We start from the raw sequence: 23,396 nt of genomic DNA, 5'->3' as shown, positions 1-23,396 counted from the left end.
TGAATGGAAACTACCCGATTAAATTGGTGGAGGAGCAAGCAAATGACTTTGGCACCAGAATACTGGAGGAACCTGAAGCTGGAATAATCAGGTCTGTCACTGTAGTCAGTAATCAAAGTGAGGGTACACTCAATGTTCAGCTTTTGCAGAAGACTGTTAGAGAAGCCTAATTATTTGAAAAAACAATATTCTTTTTGTAATCTTATGAAAATTATATGCTTGCATAGTGAAAAGTCGAGATAAAGGATGTTTAAAGCTGTAATGGAACTAGCTGGTGGCTCTAAAACTGAGGGACCCTAAAGGTGGCTTGCTCTCCTGATGCCTGTTTGTATACACAGCATTTCTTCCGCCAGCCAGCAGATTGGCTGAACACAGTAGAAAATCGCCTCCTAAGAACTTTTTTTGTTAACACAGAACAGGCATACAGAAATAGATCTGATGGGGGAGCTGTAGCATTTATTTTTTTCAACCTCCTTTTGCCTCCTAGTTTATCAATAGAATCTGTGTCCAGACACATACCGGGATGGGAAGGGAATCAGAGTTAAACTGGTGACATGATGTACTTTATGAAATAATGATATAAAATAAGATAGTCTTCTGGTATTGATGGAGGATGCTGCAACCAGCTTTGTAACTGTGTTGCTCTGGCTTTGAAGGATAAGTGGTGTTTAAAATACTTTTTTTTGCTTGTAAGGGATAAGTTGTGCATGATATTTTGAGCAAGCAGGTAAATTTTCTCCTATGCTTAGCAAAATTGCCTGAAATGTTCAGACTTGGAGAGCTTCTTTTAATACCGCATACTTTCTGTGTTTTGTCAACTGTTGAAGAACCGCATCTGACACAATGTTATTCTTCCATTTGCGGTGAAAACTGTTTCACTGAGTGTGTTAAGGGTTGTGGGTGGTGTTTTTTTTAAGTTTAGGGGAGTACTGTGTTTTTAAGGAATACTGAACATTGCCTTCTTCTGAGCGACTAAACTGAGCTTTAGTCATCTCTGTGACTTTCATCCATTCTTAGTTTCTAGAAAACACTATAGTCTAGAAGGAGTCTGGACTTTATGTACTGTTGTGAAAAAAGAAATTTGGGACAATAAAAGCAGGGAGAAAGATGGAGTGATACAAAGATAAGGAAATCATTAACAGTTCTTCCATCTGCTTAGTGGGGGCATGGCAGTAGCTTATTCTTCATTTTGTTTTGAAGAAATTTGTGATTCTCCAGACTTCAGTAATTCATGCACAAAGCTGTTGAACAATGATTTAATAAAAAAAGTGTTTATGTATATTAAAAAAAAAAAAGGAGGAACTCTAAGGGTTCTATGCGTATATAGATAACTTTTAATAAATGTAATGGGATGTTTTTATCTATATGCCCAAACCAATGTTCATCTTAAATGAGTCACAGAGAAGCCTAATTACCCTCTTCAGTACAGCTCTCTTCTGTGTGCTCACATTCCTGTTCACTGTGGTCTGTAACATGCTTTTCTGTATCCTATTGCTTCTTCCCTGAAGATGATGGAAATGACTGGTAACGCAACATTTACTACCTGAATAACTGAATGATTCAGCACAGAGTTCCCAAATTAGAACAGAGTAGGCCAGTCCCATCTGATCTTTGTTCATCTATGGGAAATACGGAGCAGAGAAATGGTTGAAGAAGGAAAGACAGAAACTATTTTTAGGGATCCTACCAAGTCTCTGGTAATTACAGAATGTTTTGATTTCCCTTCTCCCTGAGTTTTCTCACAATAAGAAACGCGAATTTGTTTGCAAAAGTTTTATGATTGATTCAGAAGACAGGTCAGTTTACAGTCAGTGGCAGTCAAAAGGAGTATGAAGTGTACGTATTTATGAAAAGTTAGACATTAAGAAAAGAGTATGTAAAATGTTGCATATTCAGGTTACAGATTTAGATAGTCACAGAAGATGATTATGTATTTAATAACAATCTTGATATCAAATGGTTAAGTGATCATATACAGGAATATCAGATATTACAGAAGTATACTTTTTAATGTCTGCTTTTTGATTTTTATTCACTTTGTAGCACAAATAAAAGCAAACTGTCTTATTGCAGTCTTTGTACAAATCTTAAATTTTACTATGCAAATTAAATTCATATAGGACTTTTATTTGGGAGACTCCAAAAAGAGTTTATAGGTATATAGCTATATACTGCTCAATGATAATCCTTTTCTGTGTTGAAGATTTTAAATAGATAGTTCACAGTATCATGGGGAGACTGGATCTTGACCAACTGCTGGGCAAGTTGCTTTCCATACAAATGGACTTGAAAACTTTACTGTGCAGTCACATGGGGAAAGACCATTGTAGCATACTGGTACATACTGCATCCTTCGTGCATGGAAGGACAGAGGGCCATGTTGACTACTTGATGATTTGAATCCTCTACTCCCAGGGAGTAAAATCTGACAACATGGATGACTCTTGTTTCCTCAGACACTGTTTGGAAACAAGTTTAGAGGTAGTTTAGTTTGTGTGTATATATTATGAAACCATATCTAAAATCTCTATAGTTTTGTCACAGACTTAGATACAGTTCTAACCAGTAGGAAAAAAAATCAAGCATGTGGTATATTTAAAAAAAAAAAAAAATCTTGTGGCAAGTAACGGATTTGAAAGCATACTAGGCTTTTGTTGGTGACTGAAGCTATGGGAAGAGTCACGGCTCAAATCCCATACAGCAAAAACAAGTGTATAGCTCCAGTGCTTTAGTTAACTCTTTATGTTGCTAATATGACACAATTTAAGACTGCATAATAGTAACTAGCTCTTATATCATTTTTCATCATTGGATCTAATAGCATTTTATAACAAGATGCAATTAAGATATCCATTGATGTCCCTTGTATTGTCAGTAGTCTTTAAATAAGCATGACACTTCTGAAAATTTTTCTTTCCAACACCATTAATAAATGTGAGGCATTTTTATTGTATTGAAGTTCTGTGTGCAGACTGGAATGTATCATTACAGATATTGCGAATTGTATGAATCTGAATATGATTAAAGATACAAAATTTAGGACTTAAATATAGTTTTAAAGAGAGAATCATCATTGATGTTTTTTTGGATCAACAGTGAGTTTATGCAACCCCTGCCCTCTCTTAAGGAACAGGATAAGCCTTTGAGGAAAGAATTTAATAATAATGTATAGACTGGACATGTCCATCTGATGTGATTTAACTTTACTACAGCTTATTTAAACTTGAGGTAAGCAGAAGAAAGGAGGTGCTATATTTTTTTTTAAGGGAGAAAGGTTAGTATTTCTTTGCAACACTTAAATATTCTTGAAATAAATAATACATAACATTTTTTGTAGCAGTTAAATATCCAGTAAACACTTAAGAGTTACTTTTTAAGTCAAGGGGAATAAATGTATGTGTAATGGAACATGCTCATATTAATGTTTATTTGGGTGTTGGCTATCACTGTAAATCTTTGGTGTGTGAAGTCACTCAAATAATTCCATCTTCAGTCATCTTAATGACTGATGTTATCTATAGAAACATGAATATTCTGCTCATGCGTCTGTCCTGCTGCACAGCTGACTTTGTTGGGGTTGCTTTTCCACTCAGTTATGTCCATCTTAAACCAACATGGCTCAGTGGAGAATCAAGACCTTTGAAACTTAAAGGCTATTCCATTAGTTTACAAGTAACTTGTGTGTACTAATGGAAAAATGGGGTCTCAGTACATATGATTTCACTAATATGAACAGAAGATTTGCTTCTGCAGTTTAGACTAGACCATCAAGTGGTACCCTATCATGCACTCTTAAAATAGTGGCATTAAACCATTAATCTTAATCAGTAGCTTCTAAAAACATCTAGACTATTTTTTTCCTCAATGTATGCTTAAGAGATGCCAGAAGTGCCCTAAAATTAAAAATAGTCTTAAAAAAAAGTGTTTTTTTGGTTAAATATTTTAAGCAGTCAAGTTATCTATAATTTAGATTTGAATTTTAATATCCTACAATCTATTCATCTAGGTGTCCTTTTCAAATGTTTCTTTTTAACATTCATTTATGTTCTGTTGGCTTTTTTTAGCTGGCCAAGTAAAATCATAGCAGCTTGTTATTTTGATAACCCTGATATTTTCAAGCAGTTACAAATACAGAACAGGAAGATGTGAAGACAAAAAAGGGACAATCTGTGTAGTAAACATATATGGTTTTTGCAATTACTGATGCAAAATATAGGCTTGCAAGCTAAAACTGAACAGGTACACCTTTTCTGTATGAGAAGATGTGATGCTATGAGGTATTTGAAATAGGACTTTTTCTGTATTAACATACAAAAAAAAATAGGGTTTGTTAAAGGTTAAATTAACCTTTAAAATGACTTTAAATTTTGAGAAGCAAGAAAAGTTTTTGTTGGGATGGAAACTCCATTTAACTAAGTTTTGCATTAAGTAAACGTACTAGCCTAAACTGCTGGCTTTCCAACCTTCTTCGGTTGGATGTTCATACAACACATGCAAGTCTACTGAAAATACGGTTCCTTTCTTAATTACCTTTTGTCTGTGAATCCCTGAAAAGATGGTTGAAAATTTTGACTTAAAATCTTTCCTCAAAGATTGGCTGATCTTTTATTTATTTATTTTAAAGAAGGGGTTACAACAGATCTAAAGGCAAATAGCAAAGATGAGAATTTCAGAACGTTTGTGCTGTATTGTGGATTCAAGTCATATCCTTACTTATTTTAACATTTTAGCTTTATTCTTTATATTAGTCTTAAAAGATAAAATGAGGCACCCATATGATATGGCTTGTTTACATCAAAGTACCTTGTGCTTTGGTTTTCAGGGGCTTGAAATAATTAGCCACAGGAAAGTATTATTTCCTTGACGTAGAACTGTTTGTCCTCTGCTTCTAAGGAAAACTAACATGTAAAGGGTAAGACTGCTAATTCAGTGGAATAACTTAATTTCAATGAAGTTGAACCTTGATATGATAAATGCAGTGCATTTACTGTGCAATTCACAATAAATACTTAACATTTATCTTTTAGCTGCACTGAGTTCAATCCTGTGTTCTTGAATCAGAAAGAACTATCACTTAAATCAATGGGAGTTGTATCTGAATGCAGGCTTTGGTCTTAAAAATAATTTAAAGTTTTTTTTTTTCCCTAAACCTGAAATTAAGACAAAAATCTTCAAACAAAGGGAGGCTTAAGTGATTCTCTTGAGATTTTTATAATGAAAGATGTTATCTTTGGATAAGAAACTAATATACCAAATTCAAACCTAAAACACTTCCCCTGCTCCCCTTTTCTACAGACTCTTGAAAGAATGATTTTTATAATGATTTGTTCTAATGAGTCTTAGCTACTGTTTTGAATGCAATATTAAAATAAATAAGATAACATAATACAGATAAACATGCTTCCAAGTCATATACTCATTGTGCAACAAAACCATTTTAAAGATGAAACAAGATCATTAAAATTGAGAAATGATTTTATATGCAATTTAGGTTTTGATGTTTTTCCAAGAGTTCCTTTACTAGTTTCTCTAAGGAGAAGAGATGCTCATCTACGTCTTCTGGTACAAGATTTCTGATAGAATTAGCAAGTTCAAACAGGTATTCTGTGTTTCTTCCACTAGGACCAACTGCATTAAAAATTTGTTCAGCAATTTCTTCTAGAGGTGCTGGACCAAGGTAATTAGGATTATCACAAGATCCAATATATAACAATACATCAAATGGTTTTATTGATGTGTCTTTTGGATAGAAAATGACAGTTGTTGTCCTGTAGCCTCCTTTCTCTCTGAAGTCCAGATATGCCTTTACTTCACATTCTTGTCCAGCTGGCAGTCTATAAGCAACACCCCACACACACCCCTGTTGACATAAGGAAAGAAAATCCAAGCAGGATTTAAAAAGATACTCACAAATGAATGTATTTCTATTTTATGTTGGTAAAACCATCTTAAAAAGCTTGCATTTAATTTTTTCTGTTTTCAGTCTTACCTATTTCTCACATTGTTCATAGAAAGACACCCCCCTCCAAATTAAGAGCTGTTTTATTTAGGAAATCTTCATTCAAACTAATAATTATGTGGATTCATCATGTACTCTGATGCTGAGGCCTTTCTTGGGAAACAATTTTGTTGCAATTTAAGTTTGAAGTAGTAAACGGACTTGGCGTGGACTTCTAAAGACAACTGACTAAAGAGATGGCAGAAAGAATACAACATACTCTCCTAACCTCAAAAAATTAGTGCAGTGAAAATTAAAATTGTAAATAGTGCCAAATTTGAAGTAATTTTAATCAGGTCCTTTCTCTGTTTCATTACAGTTTTATTTCTATTCATTTACTTGCGGTAAAGTTACTGCACTTAAGTTGAACTCAAGGAGAAGAAAAAGCTGAGAGATGAACCTTCATTTTGCAGAACTTAACTTGACATATCCAACACCTCAGCAAATACCTGTTAGCATAAATTTCATTACCATCTCTTTAAGAATCTGGATATTTCTTCATTTTCTTCACAGATAAAAGCTCTGAGAAAATACTTAATTTTGTTGTGAATTGGTTATACTCCCTGATACAGTAATATACAAAGAAATCTATGAGATCTGTGTAGGGATCTCCTTTAAAGTAGCACAGAAGAATGTTGATGATCTGTTTTACTCATTAAAGGCTACAAAATTGCTTCTTACTAGTGCCTTATTTTAAAATAAATGGTAATCTCTTTTTGTCTATTGACAACATCAAATGTGGATTCCTCCTGCAATTAAGTTGGTATATATACCACCGCTATATTAATGATGACAGAGAATAGCTATTGTTTTTCTTTCTAAAACTGGATTTTAGTATTTAGCCATGATATTAGACCATCTGTGTGTGGGGGGGTTCATAAGTGCTGAATTTTGCAGTCAAGACCATATGTTGGTCAAAGGCATTTTATTAAAAGAATTCAGAGAAGTTGTTTTTTCTTTCATCCGCTGTAGATGGCTACACTGTTTGATGTACTGTGGCCAAGAACAGCACTAAGCAGTACAAGAATGGGTTCCCTCCTTTCCCCCAACCGTTTGGAATGGGGGTCAACTTCAGCTGTTAGTGTTAGTTTTTGAAATGGTCCCTTCTGTGGGGACATACTTCTCTGTTGATAGGAAAATATATACAGGCCTGGTGGTGATGGGGATTTCATAGCCTTCATTTAAAGCAGATACGTACTACTAGTTCATTTGGTTTTGAGTGTCAGATGATGGAGAACTATATACAGAAATCTGACAAGGAGTATGTTCTCCTTTTCCTATGTGGTTTCCTCTTAACTGGCAAAGAAATTCAGATGGAGGATGTTAAAATAATTCTCTGAACTAGATGTTTCCAAACTGTATCACTGTGTATCACTGGTGAAAGATAATCCACTTCAAAAGGATTGATAGACTAGCACAGAGCTGAGAGCTGGCATTGGCAATGAGAGTACCACTGCTGTTGAAACCGTGCTATGAGGGGGGAAGTAATAGCAGTAGTCTGYTAAAATGCCTTCAGAATAAGGTTATCTTTTTTTTTTAAATGCAGAATGAGTAGCTGAAATTAAAGCAAATTACTTGTCATATCTTTTTTTTTTTTTTTTTGGTGCATGAAGTGTGATTCTCTGTCCATACCAGTTTCTGGAGAAAAGGGAAAAAAAACCCAACAAAACAAAACTGGTTTGCTAAGGGGAAAAAGGTTTCTATGGCAACGAGTAAGTTTGCTTAACAATACCAACTGAGTGACAACAAACGTAACCATTCTTTGCTTATATAGGAGTCTGTGTAACATAATGGTGCCCTACAGTACAGTAATGTGAAAAAAAACCCACTGGAAAGGTACAGAAAATCACAATGAAAGAGTGCACTGCGTTTTGCTGGTTTTGCTAACTGCGAAAACAGTTGAAGTTTACAATTACCTCGAAACTTGCCTCTATTTGTTGCTGCTATTTCAGGGAAATGTCAGTGTTAAAGTATTTTGCCTTGACTAAGTGGTGGTAAGTTCAATGCTGTATCAGGCTTGAAGCTGACTTTAACATAAATATTTGTGGTAGTGGTGAATAATATATTGATAAGACAGCAATATCATCATTTTATAAACATGCAACCATAAATAAAAACTAACTACTACCAAAATGCCTATCTTATTTTATGGCCTTGTGTTGCATGTCCTTGCTCTACCTGTGCTTCCATGCCACCCTTCCTTCCCTCCTGTCTTCTCTGGAAGCAGTACTGCCTGCAGGGATCCACTCTCTTGAGGTGGTGAGAAGCCTGATGGGCACTAACAGCACAGCTGTCCACATCTGTACACATGGGGCACTGAGGATATGCAGGGGTGGGAAAGCAATTGTATCCCCAGTGCCACCTTGGGCTGCACCTCTCGCTGAAGGAGGAAATCTCCTAGGAATATGTCCTCTTGCTCTCTCCCTAGAGATCTGGGCAGCAAGAGGTAGTGAGACCTTCATTCATAGCCCCCCAAACTATATTATTTCTTGCACAAAAAGTAACATGATTCTTGGTGGAAGTTTGTCTCAAGTATTAGTATAAAGAGATTTAAATTTTATCTTGCTCTGCTCTGGACTTGAGAACTCTGTGCATGCACCTAGGTAACATAGCAGAGCCTCCCTGACCTAGTTGCATGCAAGGTTCCCAAAAGCCAAAATAAACTATCAGTCAAAAATAGCTGAACTTGTTTCTGGGATATTGTAAGGATCTTACTTAAATGAACACCCTGCCATGTACATAAGTAAATGTTCCGTATTCCTGTCCTAAACTGTATTTGAGAAATCTTAAGTGTGTGACTCTATGGCAGAACAGAGAGAGGATTCCAGCCCTCAGTAAGATTAAAAAAAAGAAAAGAACAAATATTAATATTTTGGTATGGGTAGTGCACATGTGCCCTTAAATTGGCAGTAATGTGGGATTTAAAGCACTCTGCTGTTCAAAGCTCTTCTCTGAATCAGAACAGGGATTTAAACCTTGCTTTCCCACTTTGCAGATGAATATCCTGACCATCAATGTGGATGTATGTGGGGTTGATTTCTGCTGTTTTTTTTTTTTCCTTCAAACATTCCTGATTTTTTTCACCTCAAAAACAAATTAGGAAAAATTTAAATGCAAATTTATGCAGAACAAAGGAACAATTTCCTGCCCAACTTCAGTGCCATACTGAATCCTAATCATACATGTTTTGATATTAAAACTGTTTCTAAAATGCAGTTTGTAAAACTGATGGCAGGAAGGGTAAATCCAGGTGACTGAGATGCTTTCTCACTAGTGAAGCATTTCAGTCTTTAAGCCCAACTGCATTAGGCTGAACAGGACTTGTGAGGGGGGAGGAAGGTATCTGAAAGTTATTTTGTTCTTTACTTCTTAATCCTGCATAGTTCATTTGTTTTCTCATGTGTAAATTACTGGGAACTTCATAGAATGAGAGGAAAAACTGTCACAGATGCATGAAGGCCTAGGACTGTACCATGAAGTGACTACACTATAAAGAACATGGGGGAGACTAGGTACCTATTAGTGTAGTCTATCAAGTCTTAGAACACGGGCAAGATTTATTTTATTTTTATTTTTTTTAAAGTGCGCTACAAGTGCTGCCTCCACTTTATTTTTTATCTTGTTTCCATGGTTTATTATAATACATCATCTTGTAATAAAGTCACTGATTTAAGAAAGACATTGGAGAGAAAATGTTTCCAACAATTTGAGAACTCTCGTAATTTTAACAGATGGGTGTCTTGATAGCATAGCACTAAACTAAGGGTGTAATCCATACCACTTTTTAGACATAGTCTAAAACCAGTAATTGAGGGCATCCAATACTCCTTGTGATTACAGGCTGTAAGAAAAAACTGATATTGAAGCTCTAAATTTGGAATGACTTTCTCAAATTTTACCATGTGTAAGTTATTACTGAGTGTTCTAAAGAGGACAATCACTGTAGGGTATAAACTTTAAATGAAAACTATGACATAAATAATAGGTTTTAATAGGTAATATTAGAATACTTAAATGTGGCATAGCAGCTACTACGAGAAATGGAGTTGACCTGCAATGTCAGAACTGTACTTATGAAGACTTCATGCAGTAGTCTCCCCAGGGCTTCCCCAAGTCTAACTGAATCTTTTTATCCTTGCTCATGAGCAGGCTAGCCAAGAGCCCTCTGGTGGGAAAACTCCCTAAAAAGGATTGCAGGTAGTTTTAAAGGTAGGATCTTTACTGTAGAGCAGAATTAGATATGGGTAAAACTTAAGCCTAGGTATTTTTACTTTATAAGCAGAAAAATCCTAGTTTTTCCTATACCTTATATGATCGTAAGCATAGGTCTTGTTTCATTCCCCCCCCCCCCCCATAACCTGGGCATTTCCCTTGCTAATGCTTCCACTGCACTTTTCTAAGCAAGTGAGACTTAAGTAAAAGGTCAAAAGATAAGCAAGAATGGTAGACTTAGGTCCATGACCTTTTTTTCTGAACAGGAGCTTACTTCACAATATTAAGTAGAAACCAAAATCACACTTGTGGCATTTATATTCTTAAGCATTTTGTTTATGTGGGGGGTTGGGGGGGAGCAAGGCTATGTCCTTTTTATCACTGCAACATAATCTTGATGTGCTTCAGTTTTTATTTTAGGCAGGCAAGATTATGGTTCTGATACAACTTCTGTCTAATATTGGGGCATCTTCAGGTAATATATGTATGCTGAAAGTAAAATTCTGTATTCTTTATAACAGGATAGCTGCAGTGACTATTCAAGAAAATGCTTAAAAACATACCTTTGGTAATAATAGACCCAAACTACTTCCAGTTGCTTAATTTAGATTGATTTATTTTGAAGAGTCAAGAATTATTGGTGTAACTCCAGGGAACTCTGAGAACTTTTGATAAAGATAATTCAATTATTTGCTTAAGGAGAAGCAAAAAAATGGAGACTTACTACACAAGTTTGGAATGCATTACGAATTTCTGTGCACTATAGAGTAAATACTATAAATAAACCAGTAGTACTGTACCTCGGGGTCTTCAACAAGAGTCACAACTCTTCCAGGCTAGAATTAAAAGAAATATCACTTCTTCAGTTAGAAGCTTTCATTGTAGATCATCAGCAACAAACAAACATTCAGAAAAATGAAAAGTAATAAAATGGCCAAAGAACTTACCCAGGAGAGTCTCAAGGAAGTGCAAATCTTTGGATGATTGAGACCCAGTTTATGTATTTTCTGAGATAAAGTTTTTGATCTGTATTAGATTAACAGAACTGGTGATAAATAAAATGTTATATTTTGAGTGGAAAATGTCTGCAACATAGAAGTTAGTTTTAAGGGTAGTGATAAATGGGGAAATTTGAATGTCCTTGCTTTGTATGTGCTATTCAGATTCAATTTTATTTCCATTTAAAATAGTGGCAATAATTCATTAATACAAAACTATCCTCAGTGCACCTTCCTCAGTCATATTGCTTCTCCTAAGTAACTATGCTGTTTTTCATCTCTAGAATGATAATGAGGTGAACTTTTTTTACCTGCATACAGAAGTATTATTCATGGTCATAGGAAATAATGTAACATGTAGAAATCTAGCTTGCATAAAACAAAGCAAGATATTACCACTTCTGGCTTAATTCACACTAACTGAGTGTAATAAAGTGTCAGTTACACACTATGATGCATGGCTACTCCTAGGTTTAAAAGCACTTGGCGAATTTGATGTTTCTGAAAACATAGGGCAAAGAAATCTGCTAGTAATCCTTAATAAGAAAAAGCTCTTCCTGTTAGCACCATGTTATTCAGAGCTGAACAAAGAAAAGTTTAAGGTGCAGAAGACTCTTTTGCCTCTTTTTCCCCCCTCTCTTCCAGCTCATTCTCCCTTACTGGGCAGAGGAAGGATACTTTGGTAATGGCCTATTTTTCCAATGAATTACCTTATAGGAAGAGCAAGTAGCCTATTTCCTCCCCTTCATGTTGTTTAGTGATATTGTTTAATGGTCAAAATAACAGTTGCTTTCACTGGGCAGCAATTAATCCTACCTATGCAAACAATAACAAGAAGCCAAAGTGGTAGGTTTCACAGAAGGGTGATTTGCCCGTATTGTCTAAATTAAATACAATTGTCATTATGCTGCCAAAAAACAACCAACCTAGGAGAATAGTTCTAGATATTTCTAAGGCCTGATTAAAATAAGTGATCACAAAAAAATCTCTGAATATGCTTTTACATTTCTCCATTAGTTTTAATCTATTTGCACACTTATTTGAGAATACTGACCTTGTAACTGTACTTTATGTTTGTTTCTAATTTTTGTTTTTCTCCTGCATTATTTTTAAGGAAGATACATTTCAAGTCTTGCATATAAAGTTACAGCTGTATTAGAACTCAGTCTTCCTTTTTTTTTTTTAAACTTGCATATTGACCAAAAGCACAAGGTTTTTTTAGCTTTACTGTGCACTTACTAATTCATATACCTTTTTAAAGACAGTGACCACCATGAAAATACTGAAAAGACAAGTGTTGATATTTGTTTGTATAATTTAGAGAATAAAATTTTAAAATAAAAATTCCTATGAAGATTTACATCTGTAGTTTAAAATTGCTAATTTTAGCTGCAGAATAGTGTACAAGTTTCCTTGTTTAGAGGTAAGAGGAAGTAGAGATATCAGCATTCATTCAGTTTTAGTGTAGCATAGAAATTTACTTTCTCAAGAGTTGCAAAGATGCTAATCTGAACTGTACTTGGATGCACACTTTTTATTTAGTTGTAGCTAACTTTCAGCCTTGGATTCCTACATCATTTTAGTGTGGTTTTTTTAGGACTCATCAATATTACAGTTTTATGGATGTGTCCAAGGATATGCTCTTCTATTTGACAGGACTATAATTATATTTGTTGCTTTCTTATCGTAACAGTGTAGGGTTTTCTCCTACACTGAGTCATTGGAATAACATGCATTTTTTTTCTGTAGCTTATACAAAATGTGAAATTTAGTTTTTGGAAAAGTTGTTAGTAGATGCCATCAACTGTAGATGTTCCTTGTTCAGTGTTAGATCTTTTATAATCTTAAAGTCTGTCTTATAAATAAGCCCTGAGATGCTGGGTTTTTTATTTTTACATTTTAGGACATGCCAGTTTTCTCTTAGCATCAGCCATCTATTTCTGATCTGATTATTCAAATAAGACAACAAAACTAAATACTAAAATTATTGCTGTTTCTGTACACTGAGGAAGCAGCTCTGTTACCATGATTAATCAAGATAACTTAGGTGTTTCTTTGGAAAAAGATGACATTAGTAATGCATCTGTTTATTGGAAAATAAGTCTGTCAATAAAATACCTGGGCTGTTAAGTTGGTGTTCAGTTTTTAATCTCAAAGGAAGTGAGTCAACACATTCCACAACTTATACTAGTTAGCCTAACTCAGAATAAATCCTTCAGGACTATATTACTGACTCTTYATCTGTAGCATATATCTTACAAATCTAATCTGGACAACAGGGGAAGACTCTGATGATCAATGGTTTTGTATAACATTTTAGGTTTAACAAACTGGAAACAAACACTGTCAAAAACTGCCATACTAGGAAAGACCCAAGGGTCAGTTAGTTAAGCATGTTGTCTTTGTTTTTTAATGCTGTCTTCCTAAGCAACTGGTACCATTAAAGAAACATATACACGCAACATATGTCCCCTCCCCCCCCCCCCCCCCAAGCTGGGGTGTGTGTGTAGGTATACACCCATATGTGAATGCTGTGTTCGTGATATACTTTCTTAGGTCTGACAAGCAGTGTCTTTCTGTCTTAGTTACTAATGATTCCCTTTTCTACTGATTTGTCTAAATAGTCTTAGTTCTTTAATAATATCATGGCAGTGAGCTTCACAATTTAATTGCATGTTTTATTAAAGTATTTGTTCTCTTTAAGACTTGCTTCCTGATAATTTTAAGTATCCCTAGTTTTGATATTAGGACAAATAATTTATCCTTGTTGTCCATTCACTTTCTCTATATATTCCTTCTTTAAGACACAACTCTCATGTCTACTATTCCTTTATTTTCCAGACTGAAGAGTTCATTTCTCTGTATACAGAAGCAACCCCTTACCTCTAGTCAGGGTGACTGCCCCTCACATGGACACTGATGGTTATTCCCACAATGCTGTGAATAGTAAAATTTGTCTTTCATTTTATTGCTCTGTCTCTCAGTACTGTGAAATCCTTATGCAGTTTTTCAGTGAGTCTTAGATTAAGATATACTGAGTAATTTTGTATTTTCAACAAATTTGTCACCTCAATTTCTTATTTTCCTGGTAACTTTCAAGTATGTTGAACAGACAGCTTCCTTTAGAGCTGTTCCTTCCATTGTGAAAGCAGATCACTTGATCCTAAACCTTGGTTTTGGATTTTAATTGTGTGTTTAATCCCCTTTTCCCCCATGGAAACTCTTTTTTCTTTTAGAACCTTATTGAAAGCATTTTAAAAATCAAGTCTGTTATCTTGATTGGATTGCCCTTTGCAGATCGTTTTTGACTTCTAAATGACTTTTTAATGGATTAGTAAGGCTTCTACAAGAAGCCATATTTTGTTTCAAATGGGTTACTTTTTTCACTGGATTCGCAAGTGATGTATACTTCATTGGAAGCTTTACCCAGGGATTAAAAAACCCCCAAAACCCTAACTTGCCCTTTATTCAGAGGACTGCACTGACCATACCATTAAGAGCTCTAGTAGGATTCACTGGTACGCCATACTTCACTCGGTGGAAGCCATAACTGGCTCAGGTTGTCAGTGCTCTTCCTGGTTTCCCCAAGAGGAGGCATGGCAATTATTTCTGCCCTGAGTGTCGTGGCTGCCATGCAGCTAGGCCAGCGGTGATACTTTTACATATGTTCATGTGATATTGGAATGGCTCTACCATTTCTCTTTAAACGTATTACAAAAGTGCATGTGCGTATGTGTGTATATATATATATACGACTTAGTTTTCCACATGGCTATCAGTTTTTTCCATAGCTATTAATACTTCCCTAACTTGTGTACTCAATACTGGTCATTAGGGTTTTGTAAATTATAAATTAAAGAGACATTCTGTGGTAGGAAACAACTTTCTCTTTATTTCTATTACCAGGAATACCTGTATCTGAAGCCTGAATGTTAAACAAAAGGGTAAGTACTCTTCAGATATGTGATGAAAGAACAATCTGTTTGTCTAGGGAAGGACAGGATATTTACTTTATTGGTTTATAGAGTCTGCCTTGCATGGAACTACCTAAAATAAACACCATTAAGGAACCATGGGCATTACCTTTGGTAGCTGAATAAGAAAGTAACAACTCTATAAACCATTGGCTATATAATATAAGCCCAAACCATCTTTTTTGTGTCCAGGGAGTACTAGCAAGGGGAAACTTGAATGGTCTCCTAAATCAGATGCCTTTGACTGAAGGATTTATCTCAGTTTATTCTGTACAGCCTGCTGCTAGGAAGACCAAAAAAGGCAGCCTTGCGTTGGAGCACACTGAAACAAAAAGGAAGGTTCGGGGCCTCTCAAGAATATTCTAGAGCATTTGTAGCTCTCGGGGGCCATCACCTCTCTGAATCAAAAGGGAAGTCTCTGTGGAAAATTAATTACATCTTGTTCTAGCTCTATATTTCACTTTAGGCCCTCAATCATACTATACACTAGAGCTCCCAAATGTATTCCTGTGTTAACTACACGTGACAGGAGGCATTAACAACATCTGTGAGGTCTGCAGTAATGCAAGCAGCAGTTACTCACTGGCTTAGATATTCATGTTGGAGGAGACCAGCACTGCTGCATGAAAATCAAAGGAAAGATGGTTTAAGGCCCTGAATCATTTCAGCACCTCCTCCAGTGCCTTCCCCAATCAAATTTCTGCTACGTTTTGGTTGCAACCAGGTACTTTCATTCAGATGCCAACCTATGACTCTTCTAGATTTTTACCAACCTGGGTTAAGTACGAAAGGGGAAAATAGCATTAGCATGTTGTAGACTCTACAGTAGAGGCTATGACAGTTCTCCTGGTGTAGGGGTTTTGTTGAGTTACACTGAGATAAAGTTCCCCAGGACAATCTTGATGGCAGTTTAGTTGATGTGTCCTGTGAAAATAATGGGGTAAACTGAAATAAGGCCTTCCACTGCTAGATTGTTTTCAGTGGTACTATACCACTGCTCAGATACTGACATAACTAAATACCTACTGAAAGAAGAATCAATTAGTTTCAGCATCTGCGTATGAAAATAAGTTGGAATAAAAGGAAATGTTAACTTAAAAATAACTTTAGCTTGATTACCTCAAAACCTTTTTCTGAAAGGGAGTTCAAAGTATGCTAATAAATAGGAATGCAATAATTGAAAATGGTTTCCTTAAAAGCACAAGTTTATTTAAACAAAAAGTAGCTTTTTAGACTTCCTTCTCCTGTGACTCACTGTGGTCTAACAAGAGCCTATCTGTCTTCTCCCTTAACCCCACTACTGACAGTCATTCAACAGGAAAAACTGTCAGAGGTAAATGATTATATAAAACCAAAGCCAGCTGGTAAATGCTAAAAGTCGAGCTGGAAAACAGACCTAAATTGGGAGGATATCTTTCTATTGTGATATTAGATATTGCTTTCAATGTCTGATGAACATTTAGAAAGATGCTATCTATTTAAAATATGCTTTATATTATACTGCAAGACAGTCATGCCTGGGAAGTAAAAGGACTTCTTTAACATGAGATTGAGATCTTCCTAAACAAATCCAAAAATTTTACCATTTGAACATGGTGTACTGATCTGCCTGGGTTTCCCTGGCTCTGTGTGTGTGTCTGGCTGATGTATATCATATGTGAAAATTGTGCATGAATTAAGGGCCTGATTTCCTCAACAAATAACACTGCAGGTATTACAGAGCTAGAACACTGTTTACTCAGCATATTAAATTACACAGTGTTCTCCTGTTTACAACATTTTAACTTCAGATTTGAAGTTACAATGCCTTTTTTCCTCCTTAAATGAAAACTCTAAGAAGTAACTTAGTGTTTATTTTTGACACACACTTAAAATCCCAGGAGTCAGATTCCAGAGTTAATTTCTGAAGGGTGGCATTCCTATCTTTCATTTCTGAAGAACAGGAAGTATAGAAGCATACAAAGACTAGCAGGATACTGCTGACGTCTTTACAGAGTATCTTATTTGGACAATTTCCTGATGAAATGTTTTTCCCATTTCACTTTCAACAAACTAAAAGCCCTACATTATTGTTACCTAAAACTGAATCATTCAGTAATTCTATACATGCAGAAATTCATAGGAGTTTTCATTTGGACATTTCTAAATGGAAACTCTACCTGCAGCCTAATCTGCTACTGACAACCCACCACCTGTGCAGTAGTTGATGGGCCACTCCCAGGCACGCACACATACAGTAGATCTTCTCTCCACCACTAGGATCCCAGAAACAGTGCAATGTAATACACAGCTTCCCACTCCAGTATTGATGGAGCAAAGTGCAATCTTAGTATTTGATCAATGAAAGGAGGGGGAAAAAAAAAACTCTATAAGCCTGGTAACACTACATAGTAGTGAACATGTGGAACTCCCAGGGAGGTTAACAGTGGGCAGCAGACAGCTGGAGCTGGACTTTCTTTTCTAAGCACATCTAAAGCCAATTTCTGACAGACCCAGATATAGAACTAAGGTTCCCTGAATGTCAGACTTGCAGTATTAGTTTCATAATATGGCTGAGTTGGACAGTTGTCAAGAGTGCCATCTCTAGCATTCATGTGATCACAAAGTCAGCCAGTTTAACCAGGGATGGGAGCAAACAACGTGTCTGCTGGTTAGCTTTCTGGCATTTTTTGTGAGTTCAGGGAGTGTACTGTGCAATCAAGTGAGTGCCAACACTGGGTCAAGGTAAGTGGCAAAAGCAAGTTGTCAGAAGCTGGGACGAAGGAGGATTATAAGGAGAGGAAGTGAAAGTTCACTCTTCTGGCAGCAGCAATCTCTTAGTTTAGTTCAAACCATATTGTAATAATACTAGCTTCACACTTCAGCCCTTTGATACGTTTACTCTTAAGTGCCATTTTTGTGGGTTTTGGCGGAAGCCTGAAGAAAGAAATTTCATATCCCATGCTAGAAAATGACATAACCAAAGCATAAAGCAAAGTCCTAACTTTGAGTAGCACTGAGATAGCTCCTTTATCTTATGCACAACAGCCCTTGAAGCAAACAGGGCATACAGGCATATTCATCTAAAAGCTCTTTAAAGAGTATTGTCAAAAATTAGAACTTTTCAGACTGATGCATCTGGGTAAATCTGTGCCCCTAAATTTTAAACTAGTTGAGGAGGTCCAAATGTTTGATAATTTTAACAGATCTTGGAACCTGGAAAAATTTTCAAGAACTGGAAGATACCAAAAGAATTTAGTATTTAAAAAGTGTTAAACTAATAGCCCAAGGAACTGTAGATTAGTTTGATAACATTGGAAGAAGAATAGAAGAATGGTTACTTTGAGAGTCTTCTCAAACACTGGAGACTAAAAGTACAATTAATGAGTATGAAAAGCTGGTTATTTCAGGGTTATTACCCTTCTGAAAACACTTTCGCTACATATTCAGATCTCTCTAATACAATAGCACTTTTCTAGTGAGCAATGTTTTATTGCCTGGTAAAATTCACAGAATCACAGAATGGTTGAGGTTGGAAGGGACCTCTGGAAATCATCCAGTCCAACCCCCCTGCTCAAGCAGGATCACCTAGAGCACGTTGCACAAGATCGCGTCCAGGTGGGTTTTGAATATCTCCAGAGAAGGAGACTCCACAACCTCTCTGGGCAACCTGTTCCAGTGCTCTGTCACCCTCACAGTGAAAAAGTTTTTCCTCATGTTCAGACGGAACTTCCCGTGTTTCAGTTTGTGCCCATTGCCTCGCGTCCTGTCGCTGGGCACCACCGAAAAGAGTCTGGCCCCCAATTCTAACTGCTTTAATCTAATATTTGGACTAATCCAAAAAGAATCTTGCATTTAAATAGCGCTAATGCATAGACTGCAGTATATTTTGCAAGAAATGATTATTCCCTTTTGTTTTGCCTTCAAAATCTAACAATGTTTTTTCCAATTTAACATCCTGTAAACTATAAAATACAAAGTGATGTTTAATCACAGTGTCATATCTAGTTAACTATTTTATTACAGTATAAGTTGAGCAGCTCAAAGTATGAGTACAGGGTCATCGTAATGGTAAACTGAGTTTTGTACTAAAAGCTTGCAGCCATTGTTGTACATAAAGTGCTCTGTATATTTTCTTTGTTGTGCTGACTGTGGAATGTTGTAGCAACTAGCGTTTTCAGGAAAGGTTTAGTTTGTTTCTTTTTTTTTTTTTTTTAACTTGTTGGCTAGTATGTTACTGCTGTTTTTTAAAATGTGCTAATACTGGAGGACCAGTTTCACTTGTAATTCACCCACCAGGGACTAATTCATTTCTGATGTAATAGAGGTTTTAAGGGTTTTATACCAGAGATTATTTGGTCTGGTAAAATGAGAAACCTTAGCTCTGTGTTTTCTCAGCTTATGTTGAGGGACCTTTTTGGCCTTGGAAGTAGTAGTAACAACTTATGGATTGCTGTAATATAAAAGTGTATTAAGTTGTTGATGCTAAGGAAAAAGTGTGTTTTGTCAATGCTAAGTATTTATATAAAACAAAAGTAAAATGCATTAACCAGTTTACATAAATAATAAGCTGTATCCTTAATTTGTCTAAACAAGAATTTAAACAGAAATAGAACAAAGAATGAGCCTGTGGGGGCTTTTTTGTTTTAAGGTTCTTTTGGATGCCTATAGAATATGGTTTTAGGCATGATCTTGACTGGGGCAGAAATACAAATGTCTAAGCTTTTGGGGGCAAAGTTGGTAGCTGGTACTAACCTGGCATGGCCATTTTGCAAGACTTCCAATATATGCCCACAGTCACACTGAGTATTTCCCTGAATTTCAACCAGCCCAACAGAAGATAAAGCAATGAGGTCTTCAAGGACACTTGCAGAAAAGAGAAAAGTAGTGGCCTGTTTAGGTTTTGTTTCTTTATGATGCTTAAAGAGAAGGACTTTCTCTGTTTATTTTTTTAGCCTAGTTTCCTAAGGAAAGGAGGCTTACAGGATTACAATCTCTCCTTATCCCACCCCAGTAACTTTTGCCTGTGTTTGTCAATTCATCCACATTCAACAGAAGAACAGGCATTTCACAATACTTGTATGAAAATAATCTTTGTAAAGGGATGACTGGTAGGTGAGAAATACCTAAATTAGTGTTTCCACTGAGAAAGTGAATGATCAGCTGTCTAGTCACCACGCATAAATCTCAGCCAGCCACAACACATGCTGCGCCTGTCCAGAGAGGTGATGGTGACAGCTGAGAGAAAAACAAAGTTTGGAGAAAGGAATTATATGTGTGAATATATGTAAGCTGGGCAGGACGAACATGTAAAGTAGGGGTAACGAAGGAAAGTGATGCTGTTGAGTGGGTCTCTAGCACAACACTGCAAAGTGTTTTGGGGCTCAAGTTCAGAACTGGGACAGCTGTATTTGCACAGCACTGCTTCCAACCCCCCAAAAAATCATCTGGGCCTGAGTAGGCTTGCAGATAACTTGTTTCTCTGCAGTAAACTCCATTATCATTATTATTTTTTTTTATACTAGACACCCAGCTCATTCTGGTACCTGAAGCATGGTAATTTTCATTGCAGAAAACTGACTATAGAAAGGCTTTGTATTATCTTTAAGTTTTGTGCAAGTTATCTTATGGTGTTTAAGGCACTGATTTGTGCTATTTAGGACTGAATGAAAATTTCTTCCATGCTACATGTAGCATGTTGTATTTTATTTTAAAAAGAAAATCCTTTTGTTTTTTTTTCTGGGAGTGCTCTTTATTAGACTGGAGTTACAATGGTGCAAGTTAATGACTGCTTTAGCAAACATCAGGAAAATGTTTTCATGATATTAAGCTAGCATTCAAAATAGGTAAATTTTAGAGAGCTGTACTCAAGTATCAGAATCTGTACATTAATGATCACTTTGCATTTGTGATGACTTATTAATTAGCAGGAAATGCAACTGTAAATAACATAGTTCTGCCCCATCCATGTTACTCATTTAATTCGCTGGATGCTTCTGTAACCTACTGTTTCTTTAACATTTGTTGAGTTATTCAGAATTATATGAGGGTCATAGCCTTTGAAAGGGGAGGGTGATACAGGGTTTCAAAGCATAGTAAAACTAGATTCTTCTCATTCTGGGGGCTTGAAAATACACATGGTTCTCATGAAACTGGAAATGCTTGCTTTGGTAATTTTAGTTTCATTTTGTTGTCTTTTTTGTTTTTGTTCCAAATAGGAAATAAGTCTCCTCCATGAATGTTAATTCTGAAGTAAAAAAAACTGAAGAAAGTGAGGTGGTTACTCAGATCCACACTTTTGACATTTACTTAACCAGCCTTTTCCTTCAAAGCAACAGTCCCACACCCACAAAACGAAGTATTTTCCCCTAATTATTTAGATTAATGCCTATATTAACTCAGTTATTAACTCAATTATTTTTCAGCTATTAAAATGTAAAGTAGAAGTCAAACTTGAAATACTCATCCTCAATACTTTACAATAGAAGACTAGAACGAGTCAGAAAGCATCAATTCTTAAGAGATACTTTTAAGTTTAAAAAAAAAATTAACTGCAAGCACTCTAGAAATGTAGTAAATATTCTTAATGTTGACTTCCATTCAGTTCTTCCCTATTACTAGTAATCACCTTAAGGCATTACCTCGTGTCATTTCAAGTTAAGGTACACCTCCTTCTTCATGCTTGCTCAGTATTTAATACAACTAACACTGAATATTGTCCAGCACAAAAAAGACCAATTTGGGCTAATGCCTGTTTTGGAATAAGATACTTGGAATTGCATTCAGAACTGGTAAGGTGCGCAGATACTAGCTGCGTGGGGAGCAGGCTAACAAGCTGTGCTGGGCTCAGCAGCCGGGTCTCTGTGCTCATGCCACCGGAGCTGGCTGGGAAGGGGGGAGGGCAGAAAGGTCAGAGAACAGCTCTAGGAGTTGGAGCTGAGGAGTGGAGGCAAAGAGGCAGCATTTCTGGAGAAGCAGGGCAGAAGGGAAGGTACAATGGTCCAAGCGAGATGCAAGTATTTTAAAAGGGTTGATGGTCACTGACAAATTGGACGTATTTATATCCGAGTTGGTACCATTACCTCCCCTTCCCTTTCTTCTTCCATCAGTTGTTGTTCCATCATGTCTCTGTTTATTACAAATGCAGGACTGGTGTTTAGAGTGGACAGATGAGTTCCCACCAGCCTCAGCAGGACTCCAGCAGGAGGTGGCACCTAACTGTGCCAGTGCAGCTGAAAGACTAGCATGCGGCGATACTTGTCTTTACTTTCTGGGCAGAGGTGCATGCTTCTAATGCCCGTTCATCACTGCGGCATCACGGGCTTCTTAGTAAAGAAATGTTAACATTAACTAGAACTTATGTTCCTTCAGGGAAGAGGCCAACATTAATGTTGACTGCTGCAGCAATAAGGAGTTGGTTTACACAGGTGATAAGCCAGAGTGGGGGTGTTTACATATAGCAAGATGATTATTATTTAAGCACGTAATCAGCATTTTTTGCAGACAGTCTTCTCACTGGGGAGCATTTTAGCTGCCCTGGTAGTACTTGGATATAGTGTGATTCAGAGAAAGATCAGTTAACCTGCTTCAGTGCCAGATAGGAAAAAGAACATTCATATTTTGTAGTGACCTTTTTCCCCCAGTATTTCCTGTAGTAGCAGGACAGATTTAGTCACAAAATTATAATTACAATATTTGGATATGGAATGTCCAGGGCATATAATTTTTGAATACTTAATCCATGTATTTTAAAGTATGACGATTAATTTAGGATTTCTGCAAAATATAACAAATTTTCAAATGCATATTTAAATCGAGCATTAATAATGCTTACAACTCTGCAACAGGATTATTCAATAACGCAAGAAGCCAGAGTGGTGGCATTCAAATGATACAACAGCTGCAGTTTGGCCTTCGTTCCCTGATTAAATAGCGGAAGGCTTGGGCTCTCTCAATGCTGGCAAGAGACTCAACCCATTTCATTTCCTGAGCGTTGAGCGTGCCCAGGGCGTGATACTGCGAGAAGCGCGCTTCCTGCTCCGTGAGGAGGTCTGCATGATGATAACGCCTAAGTGATCCGTCAGCGTTGCTAACCCCCGAATCTCTGAGGCACGGGGAACGACGGTTCCTTGCCTCCCGCCTCGGCAGCGCTCCCACTTCCTCCTCGGCAGGCGGGAGCCCTCGGGGCGCCGCCTCTCCTCCGCCAGCGGCCGGCGCCGCCGCCTCACCTGGGGC

General features: G+C 36.6%; 2 protein-coding genes across 3 annotated transcripts in view; one reads left to right on the top strand and one right to left on the bottom strand.

The window, feature by feature from the left end:
- Positions 1-23,396, top strand: part of LOC112970220 (ankyrin repeat and SOCS box protein 3-like) — a 36,845-nt gene that overhangs the window by 5,669 nt on the left and 7,780 nt on the right. Inside the window, exon 2 of one of the 2 annotated variants that reach the window (XM_026074378.1) lies at positions 15,115-15,152. The exons of the other annotated variant lie outside the window; for it this stretch is intronic. The gene's annotated coding sequence lies outside the window, so the exon portion shown is untranslated. The remainder of the gene's footprint in view (positions 1-15,114; positions 15,153-23,396) is intronic. 2 annotated transcript variants of the gene reach the window in all.
- The window catches only part of CHAC2 (ChaC cation transport regulator homolog 2), an 18,563-nt gene continuing 569 nt past the window's right edge, over positions 5,403-23,396 (bottom strand). The window contains exons 2-4 of the mRNA XM_026074388.1: positions 11,158-11,236; positions 11,011-11,046; positions 5,403-5,860 (exon numbers count right to left, since the gene is read on the bottom strand). Of these exons, the coding sequence (XP_025930173.1) occupies positions 5,477-5,860; positions 11,011-11,046; positions 11,158-11,236 (499 nt within the window). The 3' untranslated portion in view covers positions 5,403-5,476. The remainder of the gene's footprint in view (positions 5,861-11,010; positions 11,047-11,157; positions 11,237-23,396) is intronic.

This window comes from Apteryx rowi, unplaced genomic scaffold (assembly GCF_003343035.1).
Source record: "Apteryx rowi isolate R43461 unplaced genomic scaffold, aptRow1 scaffold_387, whole genome shotgun sequence".
NCBI lineage: Eukaryota > Metazoa > Chordata > Aves > Apterygiformes > Apterygidae > Apteryx > Apteryx rowi.
This window is presented reverse-complemented; position numbering and strand designations above follow the sequence as displayed.